This window comes from Podarcis erhardii, assembly GCF_964252035.2.
Source record: "Podarcis erhardii genome assembly, chromosome: 14".
In the NCBI taxonomy this organism is placed as follows: domain Eukaryota; kingdom Metazoa; phylum Chordata; class Lepidosauria; order Squamata; family Lacertidae; genus Podarcis; species Podarcis erhardii.
In genome coordinates, this window is record NC_138503.1 from 27,824,759 (window position 1) to 27,843,208 (window position 18,450).

General features: G+C 48.5%; 2 protein-coding genes across 5 annotated transcripts in view; both read left to right on the forward strand.

Moving 5' to 3' along the window:
* Positions 1 to 14,267, forward strand: part of WDR31 (WD repeat domain 31) — a 19,603-nt gene extending 5,336 nt beyond the window's left edge. For both annotated transcript variants that reach the window (XM_081839232.1, XM_081839231.1), the window contains exons 2-10: positions 1,093 to 1,175; positions 2,560 to 2,689; positions 3,907 to 3,981; positions 4,919 to 5,063; positions 5,150 to 5,250; positions 7,608 to 7,675; positions 8,928 to 9,069; positions 10,072 to 10,234; positions 11,620 to 14,267. In XM_081839232.1, coding sequence (XP_081695358.1) covers positions 1,129 to 1,175; positions 2,560 to 2,689; positions 3,907 to 3,981; positions 4,919 to 5,063; positions 5,150 to 5,250; positions 7,608 to 7,675; positions 8,928 to 9,069; positions 10,072 to 10,234; positions 11,620 to 11,780 — 1,032 coding nt within the window. In that variant the 5' untranslated portion in view covers positions 1,093 to 1,128 and the 3' untranslated portion in view covers positions 11,781 to 14,267. The remainder of the gene's footprint in view (positions 1 to 1,092; positions 1,176 to 2,559; positions 2,690 to 3,906; positions 3,982 to 4,918; positions 5,064 to 5,149; positions 5,251 to 7,607; positions 7,676 to 8,927; positions 9,070 to 10,071; positions 10,235 to 11,619) is intronic.
* A 3,550-nt stretch (positions 14,268 to 17,817) lies between these two features.
* The window catches only part of GLCE (glucuronic acid epimerase), a 53,807-nt gene continuing 53,174 nt past the window's right edge, over positions 17,818 to 18,450 (forward strand). For 2 of the 3 annotated variants that reach the window (XM_081838971.1, XM_081838970.1), the window contains exon 1: positions 17,818 to 17,955. The gene's annotated coding sequence lies outside the window, so the exon portion shown is untranslated. The remainder of the gene's footprint in view (positions 17,956 to 18,450) is intronic. The other variant, XM_081838972.1, reaches the window with a different exon arrangement.

Consider the following 18,450-nt stretch of genomic DNA (forward strand, 5'->3'; position numbering starts at 1 on the left):
AAAATGACCTTGCAAGAAAGCTCTCGGGATGTGAATCTGTTGCTCGAAAAAACAGAAAAATATTAATCACAGAACTGTAGAATGGTTTAGTTGGAAGGGACCCTGAGGGTCATCTAGCTTTTTGCCCAACATGGGGCTCAAACTCAATGCCCTGAGATGAAAAGTCTCATGCTTTACCGACAGAGCTAGCATTCTGCAGATCGGACAGGAGTCGGTGCTTTCTTTGCTCCCTTAGCCAGGCATGGCGTGCCCCTGGAAGATCTGGAGTCTCCCCACTCTCTGCTGTATACCTGAAGGATCGTCTCTACCCCTATCGTTCAACCCGGACACTGAGGTCCAGCTCTGAGGGCCTTCTGGCAGTGCCCTCCCTGCGAGAAGTGAGGTTACAGGGAAGCAGGCAGAGGGCCTTCTCAGTAGTGGAGCCCGCCCTGTGGAACGCCCTCCCATCAGATGTCAAGGAAATAAATAATGATCTGACTTTTAGAAGACATCTGAAGACAGCCCTGTTTAGGGAAGCTTTTAATGTTTGATGTTTTATTGCAGCATTATTATTATTATTATCATCATCATCATCATCATCATCATCATTATTTGTGCTGGGGAAACCCAGCCAGATGTGCAGGGTATGTATGTATAAATGATGGTGATAATAATAATAATAATTAATAATAATAATAATAATAATAATAATAATAATAATAATAATGTGTCCCTTCCCCGAGGCAACAGCACAGTCCTGAACCCATCAGGGGATGGGTTCCCTAGGCAGGAATGGTGGACCAGCCCTAAGCCAACTATAATGGATGTGATAGCTTTTCTATATATAATTATATTAATTATTTTTAATTTTACAACGGCTTGCGTTTCCTGCTGGTTTGTAGCCTTTTCCCCCCCAAACAGCAACAATGGAAGATAAGAGCAATGCTGTCACAGGTTTGGCATCTGCACTGGCATACTTCTGGAGCTAAGAGGCGGGAGGAGGCTGGGAAGGTGGCCAGCAGATGAGAGGGGCTTGATCAGAAGCTGCTGAGATGTGTGTAAACATAAGGCACTAAGTTCTTTCCTTTAATTCCTTCCCTGTCCTTCTGCCAGGCTAAGCGTTTTCGTCCGGTGAGTGCCTTTGAGATCATGGGGAAACTGCAGAGCAAAATTAGCCGAAACTCCTCCAAACGCAGGTAAGGGTGCGGGGGGGGGGGGGACGGGGGGACGGGACCAAAGTGGTGATTTGGTGGGATTGCATTTCCCTTTTGTGGATTTAGATGCTGGCTTTTCATCTCGCTCCTCTCCCAGCGGGGCAGCCTGGCATTTCTGTCTCCTAGCAGCAATCTTGCGAGGTTGCCTGATGACAGAGAGAGGAAGAGGGCTGGCCAGGCACAGCTCGCAGCTCGCGCAGCTGTCTTGGGCGTCCAGAGGGTCCCTGGTTCAATCCTTGCCAGCACCTCCAGCTAAAAGGAGCAGCAGGTGGTGGGAAGGACCCTCCCCTTCCTGAGACCCCAAAGAGGCTTGGAGGAGCCAGTTCTCACTGAGCCGCTCTGGCGCTCTGAGCCAGGAGTTTCTTAATTAAAGGCATCCTATGCAGGCAATGATTTTTTTAAAGTGTCTAACTCTCCAGTCCCCCTCTCTTTGCACCCCCTCAATAACTCTTCTCCTCATTGACCACCTTGTCATTTCCCTTATTAAGGTTTGCTCTCTCTCTCTCATCCTACCCCTCCCTGTCCCTATCTTCTTTAAATATAGCCTTTATTATTTGCAAGAATTGGCATAACACTTGTTTAAAATGTGGCATTAGGCCATCTCCCTTTTCTTTTTAATGTTTTTATTAAAAGATTTCCATGAGTATCAAAAGTACATTCAGTGTCTCTGCTTTCAAATCGTGGAGTCCTTCATGCAGGCCAGTGACATTCAATTTGAGACATTTTTTATTCCATTCCCTCCGTAGCCACCAAGTTCCTGGCTTGAACTTTGGACCCTTCTGGCCAGAACAGGCTCTGAAAAAGGAAACGACCTGAACAGAACACAAAACAACGGAGCAGTTCCTGGCTCCATTGCCCCTTGGTTATGAAATCTTTACCACAGTGGAAAGTGGTGGTTGCAGTGGGGTGCAAGGGGGCTCCTTTGCCATAAACCGGGATCTAGTGTTAAGGACGTGGGTGGTGCTGTGGGTTAAACCACAAAGCCTAGGACTTGCCGATCAGAAGGTTGGCGGTTCGAATCCCCGCAACGGGGTGAGCTCCTGTTTCTCGGTCCCTGCTCCTGCCAACCTAGCAGTTCAAAAGCACGTCAAAGTGCAAGTAGATAAACAGGTACCGCTCCAGCGGGAAGGTAAACGGCGTTTCCGTGCGCTGCTCTGGTTCACCAGAAGCGGCTTAGTCATGCTGGTCACATGACCCGGAAGCTGTACACCGGCTCCCTCGGCCAATAAAGCGAGATGAGCGCCGCAACCCCAGAATTGGCCATGACTGGACCTAATGGTCAGGGGTCCCTTTACCTTTAGTGTTAAGAAAACCCAGGTGGGTTTCAGTGCCTCATGTCTGTTTATGTTTGCCTTCTCCTTTGCAGGGCTGACAGGTATGAGGAAGAGCCCCCTCCTGCCAAGGTGGTTCAGCAGCCCTGTCCTGCTCACTGCGGTGCTGTGGCTTCAGTGGCGTCCCTCACAACTGACCTGTGCGTGTCAGGCGGCAAAGACAAGGTAGCTCGCAGGAGAGCACTAGCTGCAGCTGGCAGGAGCGCCTCACTGGTCCCAAATGGAAGAGAGTGTGAGGACTTCTTGGGTCCACCTCTCTCTCCCCCAACCTTCTCCCCACAATCCTGTGTCGCTGCCCCCCTGATTTCTTATGCCAGGTTCACAAAAGAAAAACCCGGGCAGAACATCGCCTCCCTCTGTGGCCACGTTGCGGCCCCTGGTGGTCTTTCAAGATGGCTGCCTTTAGGGGCAGGCAGTCCAGGGGAGCTGCTGGAGCACAGAGCTCAGTGGGCAGCATGCCATGGATGCTCCAAAGAGTCCACCTTCCCCTGGGAATCTGGAGCAACATTGAGGTCCATTTCTGAGGGCCTTCTGGTGGTTCCCTCACTGCTGGAAGTGAAGTTACAGGTAGCCAGGCAGAGGGCCTTCTCGGTAGTGGCACCCTCCTTGTGGAATGCCCTCCTGTCAGATGCCAAGGAGATGAGTAACTATATAACCTTTAGAAGACACCTGAAGGCAGTTCTGTATAAGGAAGTTTTTAATGTTTGATGTTTTATTGTGTTTTTAATATTTTGTTGGGAGTTGCCCAGAGTCAGATGAGCAGTGGCATATTATTATTATTATCATTATCATTATCATTATTATCATTATTATTATTATTCTGCTTGGGTGGCTTTGTGTTAATGCTGGAGGCTCCGCTTCCTGTTTTTGTTTGAGGGGAAATTTGCTATCGTGGTGCAACTGCTATGCACTTGAGCGACTGAGATATGAGGTTTATTGTCCTCATACAGGTTTATTGTCCGTTGGCTAGAAATGGAGCATATAAACAAATGGTGCTGCAAACTCAATTTAAAAATGAGGCCTCTGAAAAGCTGAACCAGTTCCCTGTGTAGTGCTGGTTGAGATATATGGAGTCGCAGACAAGCTCAGTTTTGATAGGCCCTTCCAGTTTAAAATTGTGCTCCATTTTAACGCAAAGTTTTCCCGTCAGAGGAACGCCACATCCAGACCCATTACCTTTAAAGCACACCTATTCTACCTTAACAGCCATGGGGTCTGTAGCTTGTTAAGGGTGCTGAGAGTTGTTTTGAGACTCTTCACGGAGCTTCCGTTCCCAGCGCCCTTAACAAACTACCGTTCCCAGGAATCCTTGCGTACGTGGTGCTTTTTGCAGGAATCTGAAATATTGCATGAAAGCTTTCCCCCACGTTCTCTTTCTCCAGACTGTTGTTGTGTACAACTGGCGTTGTGGCACCCTGGTCAGGAGGTTCCTAGGTCACGAGCGAGAAGTTACAAAGGTAAACGCCAGATTTTGGCTGCAAAAATGTTTTCCTTCTGTCCGTCCCCTTGCAAGCATAGACAACAGAGACCAGGAACCCATCATGTACCATCAAGCGCTAAGTGACATGCAACCTTAAGAAAGGTCAGGGACACCTGGGAGGGTGTGAGAAGGTGGCTGCTTTGTGTGCAGAAGGCGCTAGGTTCAGTCTCCAGTTGAAAGGCTCTCACAGAAATAGTAAACAACTCCAGTGGTACCTCGGGTTAAGTACTTAATTCGTTCCGGAGGTCTGTTCTTAACCTGAAACTGTTCTTAACCTGTAGCACCACTTTAGCTAATGGGGCCTCTCATTGCTGCCGCGCTGCCAGAGCATGATTTCTGTTCTCATCCTGAAGCAAAGTTCTTAACCCGAGGTACTATTTCTGGGTTAGTGGAGTCTGTAACCTGAAGCGTATGTAACCTGAGGTACCACCGTATCTGACTTTTAGCAGACATCCGAAAGCAGCCCTGTTTAGAGAAGTTTTTTATGTGTTTTACTGTGGTTTTATAACTGTTGCAAGCCGCCCAGGATGGCTGGGGCAACCCAGTCAGATGGGCGGCATATAAATCATAAATTATTTTTATTTTATTTACGTATTATATTTGTATACAGCCCTATACCCGTAGATCTCAGGGCAGTTCACAACAAGAAATTACAATATACAAAACACAAAATGCATAAGGAAACAACAACAAAGATAACCCATTAATCCATCATCATCATCATCATCATCATCATCATGATGGGGGGACAGCCCTCTCCCTTCTTCTGCCAGAGACCTGAGAGAGTGGCCATTGCCAGTCAGAGTAGGCAGTGATGGGTGGAAGAACAGTCTGAGGCAGCTTCCATGTTTTTTGAACAACCTGTGTGGGAAAGGATGGTTGTCTGAATCCACTTCTCTTCTGTTCTGCCCCAGGTGACCTGCCTCCCGGCCTCCAACTGGCTCTTCAGTGCTTCCCGCGACAAGACGGCGCTGATGTGGGGGTTCCAGGGGGGCTCTGGGGCAGTCCAGGGCTTCTCAGGGCATGACCTGGTGGTCACTGGCTTGGCTGTCAGCCCAGGTGAGGCGGTGACTCCTGCTGGAGTAAGAAGTCGGTGTCTGGATTCCTGACAGGTTTCTTCACGGACTCTCTCTTTCCTTGTTAAGTTTTCCAACAGCTTTGCACAGGCTCCCGTGACAACACTGTCTGCACCTGGGACCTAGAGACAGGGGACTGTTTGCACAGAGCGTCCATTTCCAGGAATCTGGTAAGTGCCAGAAGACCTTGGAAGGGAGAAGTCCTACTATTTATTACAGATGCCAAAGGCACAAATCCCTCGCCCAGTTTTAAAGTGACCCCTTAACCATTTATAGCTAAGTGGAACTTCCATCTCTCTCTCTCTCTCTCTCTCTCTCTCTCTCTCTCTCTCGTGTGTGTGCAAAAATGGAGTTCAGTTTATACTAAGGTTACCAGATTTTTTTCAAAGAATCTGGGGACACTCTTTTTTTTTTTTTTTTTTAAATAACATTTATTTCTAAAACAAAGTTGTTTTTTAAAAAAATTAAGAAGTAATATTTTTTTCTGTGGTCTCCTCTGTCACACGGCCTTCCTCTGGGCCCTGGCCTGCTCTCTTGGAGCGCTAGCCCTCCCAGTGCTCTCCTACCTTTCCTCCTGAGTGGCAGCGGCATGGCAAGGTCAGGGCTCCCCTCTTTTTTCTCCTTTCTCTCTCTCCCTCTTCCTTCTCCTCTCCTCCTTCTCCCTGCGTCGGCTCCGGGGTTTTCCTGGCCCCAGAGTGCCACAGGGCAGTTGGCTGGGTGCTCTCGTTCCCAGCTCGATTTGGGTCACGGGGGTGTGTGTGTCTGTGGTTCCCCCAGTTGATGCATCAGGCGTCCCCGGTTCCCCCTTGGCAGTGGCAGTGGCAGTCTCAGCAGCCCGGAGCCAGCCTGGTAGCACAGTTGGCTCTGGCTGGCTTCAGGAGCTGCTCGCTGCCATGGCGCCCGCCATTTTGCCTCTCTGGAAGTCCCCATATGATGTGTCTTGTGCCGTTGAACCAATCATGCAACATTCATTCCCTACTAATAAATCTACAACACCTAAAATATAAATCCAGGGACATTAAATGAAATCTGGGCACATTCCAGGGACGGAATAATAATAATAATAATAATAATAATAATAATAATAATAATAATAATTTATTATTTATACCCCGCCCATCTGGGACTTTCCCTGGGAAATGGGGACATCTGGTAACCATAGTTTATACTAAAAATAAAATACCTGCACCAAATGAAGGAAACAGTGAAGTTGGTATATGAAGCCCTTCTTATAATTTTGAAGGAAATGTAAGCAATCCACTTTAAATTATTTAATTGCAATGCTTCAGCAGCCACCAATTTTTTAAAGGAAAGGTGTGGAGTGTTTATTCCTTATTGTAAATGGAGCCTTGCACTGTCTGCCCACTGAATGCAACGGCGCTTACTCTCAGGTAACTGGGTAAAGACTAGGCAGCCTTATACTGCAATCCAAATCATTTTTGCTCAGAGCTCGGTCCCACTGAGTTCAATAGGATTTACTCCTTGGTATGTTCCTGATCATTCTCACAGTTTCTTCTTCTTCTTCTTCTTCTTCTTCTTCTTCTTCTTCTTCTTCTTCTTTCCCGCCTTTTCCCCTGACAGGGACTCAAGGCAGCTTACAGTTAAAAAATTATTTCATTCCATTTATCTTTGGAAGGTGTTGTACACAATCCCTTCCCTCACACATTATTCCTTTACAACAATCCTGTGAGATAGGTTTGGCGGAAAGGTTGTAATTGGCTCAAGGTGACTGATGTAGATGTGTATATGACATCTATGTGTGCGGCGAGATCAAACGCCGGAGAAGCTTCCTGATGTAGAATATGGTGTCCCTATTTTCATCAGAGACATGTTGGAGATGATGATGTTTATTCCCTGTTTTTGGCTTTCTTACATAAGTCTGACTGGCTTTTGTCAGAAAGTGGTCTGGATGAAAGCTTGGTCCCGTTTCATGTGGGCTTCTCTGAAATTCTAAGGGCATTCTGAGCTGTGCTGATATTGCTGAGACCGCAAACTAGGTTGTTTTAAAAACAATAGATGCTCGTAAAATCCTCTGTTTTCTGTAATTTAACCTTGAAGGAGTAGGCTTTAGAACTTGGTTATCACTCTTCACTCCACACACTGATATGGGACTGCCTTTTTCCCCCAGGGGAGATTATTTTGTTTTGGGTTCAAGAAGCTGTACCTCTGTTTGATTCTTTCTTTTGTTATTATTTTTTAATAAGATTTTCATAATGTATTATAATAAAGAAAAACAAACTAATCTAAACAGAAACAAAGGAGGGAGAGAAAGGGGGGGGGAGAGAGGGAGAGATGAATGAAAGAAAGAAAGAAAGAAAGAAAGAAAGAAAGAAAGAAAACAAAGTTCTCTTTCACATGTAAATCTTAACTTGTCCCACACAGAGAAAGGTGATCCCTCCCAGCTCTCACCTGGGAGCTTCCCTTTCTTCTTCCATCCTGGGAGATTTTCCCTTCCCTGCCTCTCACACAGGGGGACCGCTTTCTGATATGGCTAGATTAGCTGCCCATTAATTGTTCTCTCCCACAGGTAACTCATCTGTGCTGGGTTCCTGGAGAGCCATATATAGTCCAAGCATCAGAGGATAAAACAATTAGGTATGTGAGCACATGGGAGTGGAGACCAAATTGTGCACAAATCCAGCATTTGTGGCTCTGAACCCAACTTTCTGAAAATTTTGCTTTTGAAATTTGAGCTGGTGGAGTTGTTCATCGGCAATGGATCCCTTGGAGCTGGTGGGTGTAGCAGACCTTGCAGCTCTTGCCAAAACTCCTGCTGGGGGGAGGGCTTTCACTGTGTACACCTGGTGGGGCTAAGCTTTCCTCTGTAGCATAGCTGAGCTCCAGGACTACCACAAGATGTAGTGATGGAAACAGTTTATTTGCTGCAGTGGAATACACACGAATAAAAAACATCTTTATAGCTGAACTTCTCCCCATCCAAAAGCTTTTTTTACCGGTAAAGGTAAAGGTAAAGGTAAAGGGACCTATGATCATTAGGTCCAGTCGTGACCGACTCTGGGGTTGCGGTGCTCATTTCGCTTTATTGGCCGAGGGAACAGGCGCACACCTTCCGGGTCATGTGGCCAGCATGACTAAGCCGCTTCTGGCGAACCAGAGCAGTGCACGGAAATGCTGTTTACCTTCTCGCCGGAGCAGTACCTATTTATCTACTTGCCTTTGATGTGCTTTCAAACTGCTAGGTTGGCAGGAGCAGGGACCGAGCAACGGGAGCTCACCCTGTCGCGGGGATTTGAACCGCCGACCTTCTGATCAGCAAGTCCTAGGCTCTGTGGTTTAACCCACAGCGCCAAACGCGTCCCTTTTTTTACCTGTAGCCATCGGTTAAAATCTGTTTTGATTTTTTTAATGCCATAGTTTATGTTTGTAATTAACAAAATCTTCCGTGTGTGTGCGTGTGATCCAAATCCCCAAGCATCCAACCGGCAAATCCCACTAGGGAACTACTGTAAACACTTTTGGGGTATCAATAACAAAGCTCATCTATTCTGACTAAGTCAAACTGAGCTGGTCCATAGGCTGCAAGGGTTGTTGTTGTTGTTGTTGTTGTTGTTGTTGTTGTTACATGCCCCAAACCTTTCACTGGCTTGTGCAAAAGTCTGGGTTTTTTTGCCAGAGGTTATACTGGGGAGGAAAGATAAATTTAAAATGACAATAAAATAGCAACCCAGTCATTTTAATCTGTTTTGGTACTGCTCAGGATTGTAGGGCAGTGGGCAGCCTCTAGCTAGACCTCTCGGGCCATTTTGGTGGGACAAAATGTCTTTGGGCCAGCCGGCCACCTTGAACCCTTTCACATGCCCATTGCTGCACCTTTTGTTTGTGGCAGGATCTGGGACAGCCGGGAGCTGCGTGTGGCCCACGCCTTCCCTGCCAAGCAACATATCCAGACGTCCTGTGATGTCAGTTCAGACGGGCGGTACTGTGTCAGCGGCAGCAGTGGCTCTGGCGGTGAAGGCTGTGAAGCTACGGTGAGGTCACCACCAGCTGTGGGCTGAGGCGGGAGTGCTGAGCAGTGGTGGGGAGCTTGAACCGCAGAACTGGAGAGGGGGAGACAGGACCCAAAGGGGCATCTTCCTAGCCCAGTCCCCCCCGAGCCTCCCTCTCTGGCTCCGTAAAGGGTCTCTCGATATGGCAAACTTCCAAAACAACCCACAATGTAGCCACCATTGCTTCCTCAAAGGTATCCTGCTCATTGGCGAGGATTCCGGTGTCAGGGTTTAAGCCAGATGCACAAAGAGTATACCGTATATTTTGCTCTATAAGACTCACTTTTTCCCTCCTAAAAAGTAAGTGGAAATGTGTGTGTGTCTTATGGAGTGAATGCAGGCTGCGCAGCTATCCCAGAAGCCAGAACAGCAAGAGGGATTGCTGCTTTCACTGCACAGCGATCCCTCTTGCTGTTCTGGCTTCTGAGATTCAGAATATATTTTTTCTTGTTTTTCTCCTCCAAAAACTAGGTGCGTCTTTTGGTCTGGTGCGTCTTATAGAGCAAAAAATACGGTAAATTTGTTGCTTAGCTTCCAATGGCCTGGACATTGTTTGTTTTAACACTTTCCCTCATCAGTGAAAAGAGAGGGAGAGAGTCCCCTCCCTTTGGCTTCCAAACCTAAAAAGACAGAGTGGGCGCCGTCGGTGGGAAAATGGCTTGGCAATGCCAGGCCAAAATGGGTGGCAAGGCTGAGTTTCCTCTGAGGGAGTTGTTGCTGCTGACCTGGTGATACTTTGCAATGTGCTGATGCCTTTTTCCTTTTGTTGTATTGTGTTTTACTCATTAAAAGCTGCCTCGCAGGGGAATGTCCCCACAGGGCACCTTAAACATCTAATTTTTAAAGGTAAATATTGCCCCTCTGATTGACGTTGGAGACCGAAGTGTGTTTTCACTCCAGCTTTGCAACAAGGGAAAGCTCAGTGGCAGAGACAGGAATGAGATTTGGGAGGGGTATGGCTTCACCACTTGCTCTTCCTTCCAGCTCTGGGACCTGCGGCAGGTGAAGTGCCGAGTGCGAGAGTTTTGGGGCCACTCCCAGACCACAGCATCCTGCATCTTCCTCCCTCGGGGCCTCGGGGCCTCCCCGGCCATTGCCACTTCGTCGCATGACTGCACAGTGAGAGTGTGGAGCCAGGACTCTGGAGGTAGAGCGCTCAGCTCCTCTTGCTGGGGGAGAATTGGCTGCAAGGGCTGCCTTGCTAGATCAGCAAAGCTTGAAGGAAGCAAACACATGTTCTTTCACAGACACTTCACTTAAAGAAGTGAAGGCCTGTAGTAATGGCAGGGTGGGGGGAAAAATCTGTAATTCACATTCTCTATCTGTTAAGTCCATCTATATCTGTGCTTTGATTTTTGAAGTTTCCTATCTTGGACGGATGAAAATACTCACTGGAAGGTGATGGGCAGAAGACAAAGACCCCTTTGTGAGGGGCAGGGTAGAGAGGATCTCACAGGGTGGGAGACTGAGGGAAGAGGGGGAAGCTGCCAGGTGAGAGACGGGAGAGCTCATTTTTCTGTATGTGGAATAAGGGTTAAGATATCATTGTGATAGAAGGCCTGGTATTTCTTTTATTTTTCTTCTTCTTTATTTTCTTCTGATGCTTATTCTTGCTTCTTTCCTATTTGCCTTCTTTAGATTAGTTTGGCTTTTATTGTACATACCTCATGTTACGTTTTTTCATGTTGCCTCCCGCGGCAACCTGGAAGTACCGGAAAGGGTTACTTCCAGGTTTTGCCACTCGCGCATGCACAGTAGCGCTAAATCACACTTTGTGCATGTGCACAAGCGCCAAATTGCACCACACACCTGGGCAGATATGGTGCTTCAGGTTGCGGGCCTTTCATGTTGTGAACGAGCCTCCAGAATGGATCCCGTTCGCAACCAGAGGTTGCTGTATAGTATGTTGTATAGTATGTTGAAAATTCTTAATAAAATTGATAAAAAGGAACCAACAACAACAACAAAAAAACCCCTAATGTGCAGACCGAGGGGGGTGTGTGTGTGTTCCAAACAAGGAACTTGAGGATTAGCACGAGGTATAGAGGAGGGTATGACTGAACCCTGCATAATTTCACCATGCACAACAATACACACTTTTATAATGCCCTCCCCTTACTTACCTTTTCTTGAAATGAAAAAGTCCCAAATGCTGCAAGCTTTCCTCACAGGGGAGTCTCTCAACCCCCTTGGTCTTTTGGGGCACACTTTTCTGTGCCTCCCCCAGTTCTAAAATATTCTTTGTAAGGTCAGGTGAGGTGACTAGAACTGGACACAGTATTCCTAGTGTGAAATTTTTTTTGGGGGGGGGGTTCCCTGACTGGCCAGCCTTGCAGCACCGCATCTCATTTCCATGCCGTGACAAGCTTCACCTGTTGAATTTCCACTTTTGGGGTGGCTGTTTGCACAGCCCACCCAAACATTTTATTTGGCATGTGAAGCAAAGCTGGCTTGACCCTCCACCAAGAGAGGACGAAGGCAGATATTCTCTCCCCAAACACCAGCTGACTGCCTCTTTCTTTCTTCTCCTAGCATGTGTGGCTACTGTCTACCTTGAAGGAGCCGGGGCTCTGCCTTCGCTGGCCGCCTTCGAGAGCGGCTCGCTCCTCTGCGCCAGCTCCAACTCTGGGATTCACTTGCTGAAGTTTAGCTCTGCAAAAGGAACCAACCTCCAAGAAGTGGCCAAGTTCTGAACCCCGGAAACCAGCTTCCATGTGGGGTGGGGGAGCAGCCTTCATGGGGCCATTTGGCTGAAAGCCTTCCGTGCTGCTGTGTCAGGGAAGAAGGAAGTGGCACATAGATGGGAGTGCCTAACCGGAAGACTTCACAGGAGCTGCAGCAATAGGACACAGGATCTGAGCCCTGCTAGCAAAACTGTAGCTCTGCTTAATGGGTTTAGCCACCCCCAGGTGTACAAATGAGAAAGGAATGGACAGTGGAGCTCATAAAGTGCCCTTCGCTCAGTATTGTGTGGGGAAGATGGACCAGATTTTGTAGAAGCACTTCGTGTTTGTGCACTTGTCATGTCCTGTATCTGAGCCAGTTTTTTAAATATATATATATATTTGTAATTCCAGTAGTTCTCAGGGCATCCACATAAGTGTTTATTCACACACACATACCCCAATTTTATTTTATTGTTGAAAAATCTCACTCTTCAGACCCCAAAATTTCCCAGAAGAGCTTATGGATCACAACAAACAAAACAGTCACTGCCCCTCAGGCTTACAATTCTTAAAGTCATGGCATAAAAGGAAAACAGATTTGGGAGGGAGGAGGAAAGAAGCAAGTTCAGGTTCTGAATGGCAAGTTCTTCTAATAACCCGCGAGCGTAGGGAAAGCTCAAGGGCAGGAGGCAGAGCCGCAAATTGCACCCTCCTCTTCCCTCCTGCAGACCATGCAAGCTGGCACCCATCTGTGGTGGCCACATGGCCCCTGCCTGCCTCCACCTCTCTGCAGCCTTGCCTGGACTCTGAGAAAGGAACGAGGCATGTGTGTGGCGGCGAGGAAATGCTTTCTTCCAAGGTCTTTCTGTGCGAGGTCGCTGCCGCAGTTTGCTGTTGCAGCAGCAGGAAAGCTCTTGTAAATGTTGACCTGCAAACTTCTGTGGCTCATGACCCCCAGCCACAGCTTGGTCTTTCCTCAGACCCTGGAGCTGCAGGGAGGCGGAGGCAGGTAAGTGACCACCCGAGATGGGAGATGCATTTGGCACCCATGGGTGTCTGCACGTCACTCCTAGGCAAGTGGCCCACACATGGAAGGAGAGGACACAGCAACTCAAGGCCGGGAGGAGTCCTTTGGGCTGGCAGTCCTTTGTTTCTAGCCCTCATGGTGGAAAAGGCTTAAAACAAGTGGGAAGGAGGTAGAAAGACCGAAGAGGCCGGAGGGGTGGCCTGAGCATAACTTCCAGGAAACTGAGGTGAGGGGCCCAGGCTGGAGGGTCCTGCAGTTTTGACACCACCACAAAATCACAGAAAAACACACAACCTGCCTGTTTCCACAGACTGCAGAATCCAGTGTTTTTGGTGGATTTTTAAATGTGCCCCTTTTTGTTCCTCTGGCTCACTTGCTTCTGTAGGGCAAAGTGTTCACTTAACCTGCTTAATCTTAAACTTCACCACTCACTTATAATGAGAGAGAGAGATGTGCTTATTTGCATATGCAAATGGCCACCTTACCCAAAGCAAGTGATCAGCCTTGCACTGCAGCTGATAGAAGGCAGCCAGCCAAGCCCAGCTCAGCACTGCAACCTCCAGCATCAGCGCTGCAATCCGAACATTAGGGCTGTGGACAGCAAGAGCCCCAAAACCATCAGGGCAGTGGCGCAGAAGAGTCCAGGGTAATGGTCCCACAAGAGGCGGCACGTTTCCCAGCATCTGGATACGGGGTGGGCGACAACAAGCTCCCTGGGGTCAGACCCTCGGGGCGCGGCAGCCTTGAGCAATTCCAGGGTCACAAGCACCGCAAAGGCCTCTTCTTCTTTGGCATTCCCTGGCAGCTTCCTGTGCCAGCAGAGACGGAAGCCGTCCAGCCAGACCTCCTGCACCTCCCTCATCCACGGGGGGAACTGCTGGACGATGTCCATGTTGACTGGAAGCCTGGGGACTCCTCCGCAGGGTAAGGGGACGCTCCCCCTGCAGAGCGGGCACTGGAAGCTCTGGCCTGACTTGAGGAAGACGCACAGCCTGGCCAGGCACTCCAAGCAGAAGGTGTGGGAGCAAGGCAGGAGGCGAGGGGCCCTGAAGACATTGTCGAAGGAGAGGTAGCAAATGGGACACTCCGCTGCAGATGACCCTTCTTCCACTGTTCGGCTTGCAGCGGTAGGAGAAGGGTCCGTCGCTTCCGCCTGCCCCTGGCCGGACCTGGAGCCACTTTCCACAGAGTCCAAAACCTCCATAGGGATAGACTTCCCCACCTCACAGGTCTGTGATTCCTGGCCTCCTTGCTGAGGGTGGCCTCACCAACCCTAGTTGGATGATGGGCTCAGATGAGAACCGGAGCCTCTGGAGTTTCTCATGCTGGTGGGACCCTGGCCACAAAAGTCCTCCAGGCTGCATGAAATCCTGCGGCCACTCCAGACTCAGAGGCCACCTCTGGGACCCTCTCGAGGGAGCTCTCAGCCCTCCTCCCAAGATGAGCTCCTGTGTATCTAGCCAGTGAGACTGGGCAACCAGCCTTGTGTTTGACACCTTCCCTCCCTCTGTGTGGGCAGCGAGTCCTACTGCTTGCTTAGCAACTGGGGCTGGGCAGGGCTGGCCAGCCTGGTCTGGTCTGGCAGGGCAACAGCAATGGGGGGAGGGTATCCCTTTGAATGCTGGTGCTCCCTGCATTTGTGTGTCCCTCCCAGCCATTCCACCTCTGCTGCCCAACCTGTTCTTAGCTACACACCTCCTTGAGTTATGTTTAATCTGCAAACAAAAGCTTTTGTTAAGTTGTGGGTGAACATATCAGACGACACAGCGATTCTTCAAACAGCTCGTGTTTATTCACAGGCCAGAACAGAACTGGGCTGAAGGGTTCAGCCAACCCGCTTTTATAGAGCTCCACTACAAAAGCAACAGTAACAACTTTCTGTAACTATCCAATCACTGAACGTCACTTTCAATTCCTTATTTGCCTATGTGGACCTGAGTGAAAACTATCTACAGTATCCCCCTGCTGGCCCAGGGTGAGAACTTCAGTACATAACACCTTTGTCCAAGAAGTGACTGCATGCCCTCCAAGTGTCCCGGTTTTCCAGGGACAGTTCCGGAATTACAAAAGCCATCCCAGCTTCTGATTTGATCCCAGAATGTCCCTATTTTCCCTGCCAGCGCTGCCACTGCCGAAATCCAGGAGGAGGAACTGGTGCTTGTCCCAAGGGATGGTGATGGCAGTGTTGGACTTTCTTTGCCAACCGAGTTTGTGCAGTGACTGGGGCGATGGAATAAAAACTTGCCCGCAATATCTTTGCTTACTTTATTTTTAAATAGTAATAAAACAGCTGCAACTCACCGCTCTACACCAGCCAGTACCGTACAAAGCATTTGGTCAACTTAAATACAGTTTTCAAAATAATCGATTACCCTATCACATTGCTCCATTCGGTGCAGTAGGTAAACTCCCCCTGCTAATTAGTTAAATGGTTAAGATACCTCAGGTGTGCTGCCATGCAGGTTATTATTGCAAACACACACCTCTGAGTAGCACCATTGACCACCTCAATATTAAGAAAACCTAACATGCAGCAGCGAGGGAGCATCCCATGACCTCTCCATGGTTGCTGCTGCTGGCCTCCTCCTTAGGCAGCTCGTAGTGGCTGCTGGAGAGCGGCCAAGGAGGAGAAGCTGCCCCTTTCTAAAATATACAAATTGGTATGTGCTTTTCCTGGATTATCTCATGAGGATCATCTAGTCCAACCCCCTGCACTGCAGGAATCTTTTGCCCAATGCAGGACTTAAAAACTATAAGGTATAGAGTATTTTTTTTCCACCCCAGTGACTTGGATGGGTGAGGAAATACAGGACACCCATTTTAATCAAAATTTGAGATGTGTTAGTTAATAAAAATATATATGTGGCGATCTGTCATGGAACAACGCCATTGAAGAAAGTCACAGGGGCAACCCAAATCTTGTTGTTGGATGTGAAGGGGCCCCAAAACTCCATGGCCTGACTCAGTAGAAAGCAGTTTCCTTTGCTCATATATTACTCTTGCAGTGGGACTTCTGCATTTTCTGGGATTGTGCCAGGTAAAGAGTCTGAGAGGTTTTCTCATGCCTTCTTTTTAAAACTTGAAATGATGGGGATTGAATTTGGGAACTTTAGCATGCAGAGCTGATGCTGTACTACAGAGCCAGCACCCCACCTAAATCCTAAAAGGGAGATTAAAATAAAATAAAATAAAGTCTCTTTAATATTTTGTGGCACCTGAGCTTTGTCATGTAGTAACACTTCATGAGAATTTTTTATATGAAACACACTGAGTACAAAGACTGCATTGTGTATGAACTCTTACATCTGGCAAGGAATGTAGAAGCATCATTATAGCTTTGAATCCATTTGCAATTGTAATTCATGGAAGTGACTTGCTGTGACAGCCGAGGTTATAAGTACCTTTTATGCTCTTAAAAACTGATTGCCTTTCATATCCCTAAATCTCTTTGCAGATTTTCCACAAGCATTTTATTCTCGCTCTAGGTGTGTGTGTGTTTGAGGCAAGTTCTTGACATGACACTGCAATCGCATATGTCGCCATAGAAACCACCTGTGGGACAATTTTGGGGGGATATTTTGGGGTGGTTTTTTTTAAAGTGATGTGGATGTAGTTGCATTTGATCTTGGAGACTGCTTTTGGTTAATGAACAATGAAGAGAAACAGCCTATAATTAAAACACCTTCACTGCGACATTTTAATGATGGCCAATTAAAATGATGGTTTAATTTTGGCTCACATTCATGTTAATTTCCTGTCCTATAAGGAAGGTCAGTGTGCTATTGGTTAAGACTGCAATCCTGCAGCCAGTGACCTAGGAGTAAGACTTACTGAACTTAAATGAGCTTAGTCTGGAGTAAATATGTGGAAGACTGTACTCTTGGTAAGATAACAAGGGAGAAATATTACCCTGCAGCAAAAATTACTGGGAAATTTTGGATGCCAGGCACACCAAATTTGTGCAAGCAACCTTCTCCAATGCAGTGCCCTCCTCTGATTTTATCCCATAATGTCCCACTTTCCCTTTTGATGTTCAAATTTGCATCAGAGAAATGAGGAGCAGGGACCGAGCAACGGGAGCTCACCCCGTCCCGGGGATTCGAACGCTGACCTTCTGATCGGCAAGTCTTAGGCTCTGTGGTTTAACCCACAGCGCCACCCGCGTCCTATCATGAAATAGGATGTTCCTATTTTCATCGAAGAAATGTTGGAGGGTATGCAGCTAGTAAGTGTACATTTGGATGAGGCTGCAAAGGGCGTGGAAGGGCCCAGTCACCGTGTTAACGCCCTTTTCTCCAACCTACGGGCTGAGGCCAAAGTCAGCCGCACTCAGAGTAGCCCCACTGACATTAACGGATGTGGCTGACTTGGCTCAACTCTGATTACCGCCCTATACATTTGCTGTTTTCAGTTCCACATCTTCAAAACGAAGTAAAATGACACTTTCCCCATTAATCTGCATATGCAAATCAGTGCTGAGAAGGACAGCATGCTTGCTGCCTGCACCCCACATTTCGGCTGGTCCCCGACCCTTTAAACCCCTCTTTCCCCCCAAGCTGGTTCTCCATCCATCCAATCCCTCCTCCTTTTGCACAGGTGAAAATGAAGCAGAGCATCACTTTGCGGGCTCCAAATCAAGGCGAGAGAGAGAGAGAGAGAAAAAACGCGCAGACCTCCGCGTTATCCGATTGGCTAAAGCGCCGCCAACCCCTCTCACGATTGGCCGGCTCTTCTACCCTAGGCCCGCCTCTCCCTCTCGCTCTCTTTCCTCCCCTCTTTTGCCCTGGCAGAGGCGGAGCAACTTGTGATTGGCCAAGCGGTTGGCGTGTTGTGATTGGGCTTCCGTGCCGAAGAGCCGGAGGGAAGGAGTAAAGAGCAATCCCGGCCTCCGTCCCTCCCATCCTTGCACACGTCAAATAGACGGGTGCCTTGGTTTGATTGACGGCGCGAGAGCTCTCGCTTGCGGCCCCGCCCCCTCATTCCTTGCCTGTGTGGCTTCTCGCGGGAAGTTGGAAGGGGGCGGTGTCTCCTTGCCGAGGCTGCTGCTGCTGCTCTCCGCGCGCGCTCATTCACTCTCTTTCTCTCCTGCTGAGTGGCTGCCAGGGCCGGGCTGCCCCAGAGGAGAACGGAGGGGAGCGGAAAAAAACCCTGTGTTTCAAGGACCCGTCCGCGCAGGTAAGAGGGTGAGGCGGTAGGGCAGCCAGTCAAAAGTGGGGTGCTGTGTTTGTGGGTGCGGCGCCCTTTTCTACCCTGGAAGAGCCAAATGGGGTGGGTGGGCTGGAAGAAGGAAAGGGGTGGGTCTCCCTCTTTTGCCTCCTGGGGAGGGGTGTCTCCTCATTTGGGGGTGTTTGGGGAGGAAGGTCTTCTCAGTATTTGGGGAGGGGGTTAGAGGAGGCCAGCAAGTCTAGGGAAGGATTGTGGGGTGTCTGTGGGTGGCTTGCTCTCTCCCAGTAACTTTCCTACCTTATGTATTCCTACCTGAGGGACAGTCCCCCCCTTTTTACTATAGGTGGAAGTTGAGGGGGGGTCCTCTTTCCATTCCCTCCCCTAAAATTATATATACAAATGAGAGAGAGAGAGAGGAGGTACCTTTTTCTGAGAAAAAGGGCTTTTGTTTTCTTGGAGGGGTGCTCTGCCCACCCCCTTCATAACAGACATGGTTAGGGTCTG